General features: G+C 46.1%; 1 protein-coding gene across 2 annotated transcripts; it reads right to left on the reverse strand.

Moving 5' to 3' along the window:
• Nucleotides 1-219: 219 nt before the first annotated feature.
• On the reverse strand, nucleotides 220-3925 carry LOC147901209 (pentatricopeptide repeat-containing protein At4g13650-like). Of its 2 annotated transcripts, XM_087375548.1 has the most exons (3): nucleotides 3678-3925; nucleotides 3318-3515; nucleotides 220-3228 (listed from the first exon to the last, which is right to left on the reverse strand). In XM_087375548.1, the coding sequence occupies exon 3, from the start codon at nucleotides 2845-2847 to the stop codon at nucleotides 283-285; it is 2565 nt and encodes an 854-aa protein (XP_087231674.1). In that variant the 5' UTR covers nucleotides 2848-3228; nucleotides 3318-3515; nucleotides 3678-3925; the 3' UTR covers nucleotides 220-282. The 2 variants fall into 2 exon arrangements, with proteins under 2 accessions (XP_087231674.1, XP_087231673.1); XM_087375547.1 differs by having other exon boundaries at nucleotides 3318-3925.
• Between the last annotated feature and the right edge of the window lie 1988 nt (nucleotides 3926-5913).

Genomic DNA, 5913 nt, shown 5'->3' on the forward strand with positions numbered 1-5913 from the left:
ATGGCAAGGAATGATGTCCCGCGGACGGGGAATTCTGGCGGTGATTTTGGGCAAGCAGAGGTCGTGATTCCATTTGTAGAGGGCTGTCAGGCTGGTCCAGATTGGCTTTTGGAGCACGGGATGACCACAAGGCCTGGATAACACAATGCACATCTTGGACGTACACTTCTTCCCCTGTTTTGAGGGACAGATCCTCTAGCTTGGCATATGTATCATGGCTTTGAGAATGCCCCCCCCCCCCCCCAAACCTCCGCGCCCTCCACAAATGTATGCAGAATTCCATCAAGCTCGGCCCAAGTCTGCCCTGGCTTCATCCATGCTTGTTCTCTCGATGTTGGACATCAAGACATAAGCTGCAGCATCCTTTTCATCCAATCGCACTGCATGTTCAAAGGCCCACCTTCCAATCTCCACATTACCCCACTTTCGGCAAGCACCCAGCACAGTATGCCATACGGCAAGAGTAGGATGGAAAGGCATTCTCTCCAACATCGTTACTGCTTCATCTAATTGCCCTGTACGACCAAGTAGATCAATCATGCAAGTATGGTGCTCAATAGTTAAAGTGATGTCATAATCTTTGCTCATAACCTCAAAATACTTCTGGCCCTTATTCAGTAGACCAGCATGACTGCATACAGTCAGAACGCTAAGGAATGTTACACCATTGGGCTTCACGCCTTCTCTTTTCATTTGCTCGAACATATGGAAAACAATCTTACTTTCTCCTAGCTGGGAATAGCCTGCAATTAGTGCACTCCATGAGAAAACATCCCTTACTGGCAGCTTATCAAACACTTCCTGTGCTTTTGGAAGTGAGCCACATTTGGCATACATGTCAACCAAGGTGTTGCCAACAAAGGAATCTCTTTCCAATTCTTGTCTGGCAACCTCAGCATGTATTTCTTGGCCCTTGTCTATGGCTACTATGCTGCCACAAGCTTTCAAGCTGCAAACAAACGTGACATCATCTGGAGATACACCCTCCAATTGCATTTGTTCAAAACAATTCAATGCTTCCTCACCAAGCTCATGCTCCGCATATCCTGCAATCAGTGCAGTCCAGGAGATTACATCTCGGACTGGCAGCATATCAGACACCTCCTGTGCTTTTGCAAGAGAGCCACATTTGGCATACATGTCTACCAAGGCGCTTCCAACAAAAGGATCTCTTTCCAATTCCTGTCTGGATATCTCAGCATGCATATTTTCACCCTTGTATATGGCTCCAGTGCTACCACAAGCTTTCAGGCCACAAACAAAGGTCACAGCATCTGGAGAGAAGCCCTCCAGTTGCATCTGTTCAAAACAGTTCAGTGCTTCCTCGCCAAGCCCATGATCGACATATCCAGCAATTAGAGCAGTCCATGAGACTGCATCTCGACCTGGCAATTTGTCAGACACTTCCCGTGCTTTTGCAAGGCAGCAACATTTGGCATACATGTCGACCAAGGCATTGCCAACAAAAGGTTCTCTGTCCAAGTCCTGTTGGGCAATCTCAGCATGTATTTCTTGGCCCTTAGCTATGGCTGCTATGCTAGCACAAGCTTTCAAGATGCAAATGAATGTGACAGAATTTGGGGAGACACCCTCAAGTTGCATCTGTTCGAAACAGTTCAGAGCTTGCTCACCAAGTCCATGTTCTGCATATCCAATGATTAGTATATTCCACAACAGTACAGTTCGAGCTGACAGCTTGTCAGACACTTCCCGTGCTTTTACAAGCGAGCCACATTTGGCATACATGTCGACCAACGTGCTGCCAATAAAAGGGTCTCTTTCTATTTGTTTTCTGGCAATCTCAGCATGTATCTGACAGCCTTTCTCTATGGCTCCTAAGCAGCCACAAGCTTTCAAGATGCAGACAAATGTGACAGCATTCGGAGAGAGACCCTCCAGTTGCATCTGCTCAAAACAGTTGAATGCTTCCTCACCAAGCGCATATTCGGCATATCCTGCGATTAGAACAGTCCATGAGACAACATCTCGAGCTGGCAGCTTGTCAAATACTTCACGTGCTTTTGCAAGCAAGCCACATTTGGCATACATGTCAACCAGGGCATTGCCAACAAAAGGATGGTCTCTTTCCAACTCCTGTCTGGCAATCTCAGCATGTATTTCTCGACCCTTTCCTATGGCTCCTATGCTACCACAAGCTTTCAAACTGCAAATAAATGTGACTGTATTTGGGAAGACCCCCTCCACGTGCATCTGTTTGAAACCGTTCAGTGCTTCCTCACCAAGACCACATTCAGAATATCCTGCAATTAGTGCAGTCCACAAGACTACATCTCGAACAGGCAGCTTGTCAAATACTTCCCGTGCTTTGGCAAGCAAACCACATTTAGCATACATGTCTACCAAGATGCTGCCAAGAAAAAGATCTTTTTCCAAATCTTGCCCAGCTATATCGGCGTGTATTTCTTGTCCCTTTTCCGAATCTTTTAGCTTAGCACAAGCCTTCAGTAGGGCCATAAACGTATACTTGCTAGGATGTACAGAGTCCTCTTGCATTTTCCGGTATAGGCTGAGGGCATGCTGTGATTCCCCATTTTCGATGTAACCCATGATCAGAGAAGTCCAAGAATGCTCATTCCGATCAACCAACCTATTAAAAGCCTGCTGAGCCTCGCCCATACTGCCACATTCCACCAACAGTGGCACAAGGTAATTCCCGAGTGACCTATGAGCTTCTAGCCCACTTTTGCACAAGTATGCATATAAGCGCTTGGCATATGGTAAATTTTTCTTTCTTCTGCAATTCTGCAAGATGCGTATAAAGTTTTCAGCTGAAGGAAGCTGAGACATCCGTTCCATAGAAGTGAATGCCTCCTCTAAGCTTAGCATCTCCAAAGCCGCTATTGTCTCAAAGTTCTTGTGCTTTAAATGGATTCACCTGTACTCCAGACTGCAGCTGGACTTGCAGTTGCTGCCGTACTAGCTCCTCCACCAAGCAAGGTCTTCTTGGATTGACTGGCCATTGACCACTGTGATGCTTTGGCACCGTGCATTGCCTTGCGTGCGGATTGACTGGGCGGTGCAGCTGGACTGCGAAAGCTCCTCCACCAATCCAAGATATTCAAGGATTGATTGGGCAACCCTTGGGATGCTTTGGCATCGTGCATTTCCTCGCTTGCGGATGATTTTAACCCAACCTGGATTGTACCAACTGTCTACACATAGTGGGTCCTTAATAAGCATAATGAACTGCGGCGCCCTTGGGTTTTTCTGTTAAAACTCACAACAGACACGTCAGAAGACAAAATGATCTTGTATTACAGCTTTACCTGTGCAAATCGTTTCTCTCTAACACTTACTTTGCTATTTCGGGTGTTCCACCACGGAGATGGGTCCGTGAAGCACTCCCGTGATAAGCGATCTGTACTTAAGCACGACCACAACGAAAAACCAAATGCGTGAATGGTGTCGCTAGTTGACAGTAAAATTTTGGAGGCCTGTAATCCCGCCAATCTGTGTATGCTGTGCATGTTGAGTTCCCGGCTGTCTCCAAGCTCCTGCAAGTAGATGTAACAAATCTCGAGCTGTGAATCGTAGCCCATATCGTTCCTGTTGTTCGATCAAGCAATAGCAAACTGCTTGCTACTCTTCTACAATCAAGCAGAGATTGCTCATTCTGTTGTTCTGCTTGATTGCTCATTCCGTTGTTGAATGCTTACTTTTCTTCAGCCTGTTTGCTGTCTAGCGTACCATGGGCACCTCCCACGGATCATAGGCAGGCAAGATTCGCAGCCCACATCCAGCCCACGCTCCGGCACGCTTGTGCGCCCCCCAACTTCTGATTGTTGGTTCAATCAAGAAGAAACTCGTTATTGCTACTCGCCCCTTGTCAGTTAAAAACTCTCAAGGGGCAGATTCTACTTGTCTCTTGTGAGTTTCAAAACAAGCGAGTACAAGTACTCATGAAACCTGCCTTTACTACGGGAGGGAGGGAGGGATTGGGAGGGAGGCACAGAAGGAGTGCCTTTACGGGGAGGGGGGGGAGGTTGTCTCTTCTTCATTGGACTTGATTGCAAACTTTCTCTCTCTCCTTTCTTTATCTCCTCAAGTCTTCTTACCACCTTTTTTCCCTCCGCCCCCAAACCACCCCCCCCCCCTCTCTCTCTCTCTCTCTCTCTCTCCCCCATTTATCTCCTAGATAGATTGGGCACATGGTATGCCTTCCGTTCTATTTCCGTTTCATTTCTGATTTAAGGTGCCTATCGAATTTACGGGCACATGCTTGCCTAAAGTATTCTTGACCTTGCCGGATTTACGGGCACATGCTCAAGGAGTGTTCAATGAGGTTGAGGGAAGCATTTCATTGGTTGCCGGATCCTTGCTGACCCTTACCTACCTATGTCGTGCGATTGTAAGGGTCAGGCAAGGTTTGGCTTTTCGGTGGCCTTCCGTTTGCCACCGCAGCTCGAACCTGCCTGAAGGGCCTAAAAAAGATCTCATGTGCCTAGGGTGAGAGTCTTCCTCCGCACCATTTCCTTTTTGTTTGCTTTTTTTATCTTGGGCAGGCCTTATGAATGATTAAATATCATTCACCATGTTTTATGAAAGTGTCACTAGAGCGTTGCCTGGAAGGCAGTGCTAACAAGATAACTTCCAGTAGAATCTGAACCAAGTTCAATCACGAAGAAACTGCTTCCTATTGGCCCCTTCTCAGGACCACTTTATGCATAACATATAATGGGTACCAATAGAAATGGAAATGTAATTTTCAACCCACCTCTCTCTAAATAGCTCCCTTCCAAGACTTGTCCTTAGTGGTTTGCTCCCAATCCTCAAGTTACATAGATTCAAATCTCAGAGCCTGGGCTTGATGTCCTAGCTTGTGGACGTGTGAGTGTGTGTGGTGTGTGTGAGTTGATCAAGGTTGTGGACCCTGTGCAGGGCAATGTGTAGTGTGTCTCACCTTGTTTGGCCAATGTACAACCAAACTATCTATGCCAACTAGAACAATTGGTGATGGATTATGTAGATCGAAAGGGGATCTTTGCACCTGTGGTTGGATAGACAACCATCTTACTGCTACTCTAGTGGATGTTACTAAGACAAATGTTGTGCTAATCAAGACTCACATGGATGCCCATCCAATACTTTTCTATGAGGGCAACAAAGTGAGAGTGCAAGGATGCAAGGTTTAGAAAGGGGTATAGGATTTAGAAATGTATTAAGGATTGAGTTTGGGGAGAAGGGAACAAGGTTAGGAAGAAAGCGGGGAGTTTGGATAGCAATGGTGGAGAAGTCAAGGGAGAGAGGAAGAGTGGGAGAGATGAAGGGAGAGGTTGATTGTTTCCAAGAGAAGGCACAGAGGGAAGGATGATGGATTGCAAGAGAAGGGAGTAGGAGAAGAGGAAAGTGTGAAAGAGAAGAGGAAAGACTAGGAGAGAAGAAGCAAAGACTAGGACAAGAGGAAAGTGTGGAAGAGATGGGTTACAAGGTTGCAAGGTTGAGGGATAGGTTGCCAGGTTGAGGGCATGTTAGTGCAAAGTTGAGAGTGGAAGGAGCATGGACACTTGGAGAGAGAACATGTAAACAAAATGTGAACGCAATCCCCAAAGTGTGTGAGTTTTCACTACTCATGGGGTATTTATACATGAGCCTTAGTACTCTCTTTCTAGGAGTACTTGCTCTCTCTAGGTTCTAGCCTCTTGCATTGTGCCTTTGGTGTCCTACATCAACGTAGAATACAAATTAGATCTCAGTTTGGATATGTCAAAAGGAGTTAGAATAGTTATCTTCTTTAGTTATAATCTCTCACTATAACCTCTCTCTCTCTCTCTCTCTCTCTCTCTCTCTCTCTCAAGCCTGTTTGATAAGTCAAAAGGAGTATCTTCTTTAGTTATAATCTCTCACTATAACTTCTCTCTCTCTCTCTCTCTCTCTCTCTCTCTCTCTCTCTCT

This window comes from Dipteris shenzhenensis, chromosome 6 (assembly GCF_047967505.1).
Source record: "Dipteris shenzhenensis isolate YYH24624 ecotype China chromosome 6, Dip_SZ_1.0, whole genome shotgun sequence".
Lineage (NCBI taxonomy): Eukaryota > Viridiplantae > Streptophyta > Polypodiopsida > Gleicheniales > Dipteridaceae > Dipteris > Dipteris shenzhenensis.

Excerpts from the sequence above, each read along its gene's own strand:
- LOC147901209 (XM_087375548.1), bottom strand. The coding sequence starts at position 2,847 with ATGCTAAGCTTAGAGGAGGCATTCACTTCTATGGAACGGATGTCTCAG.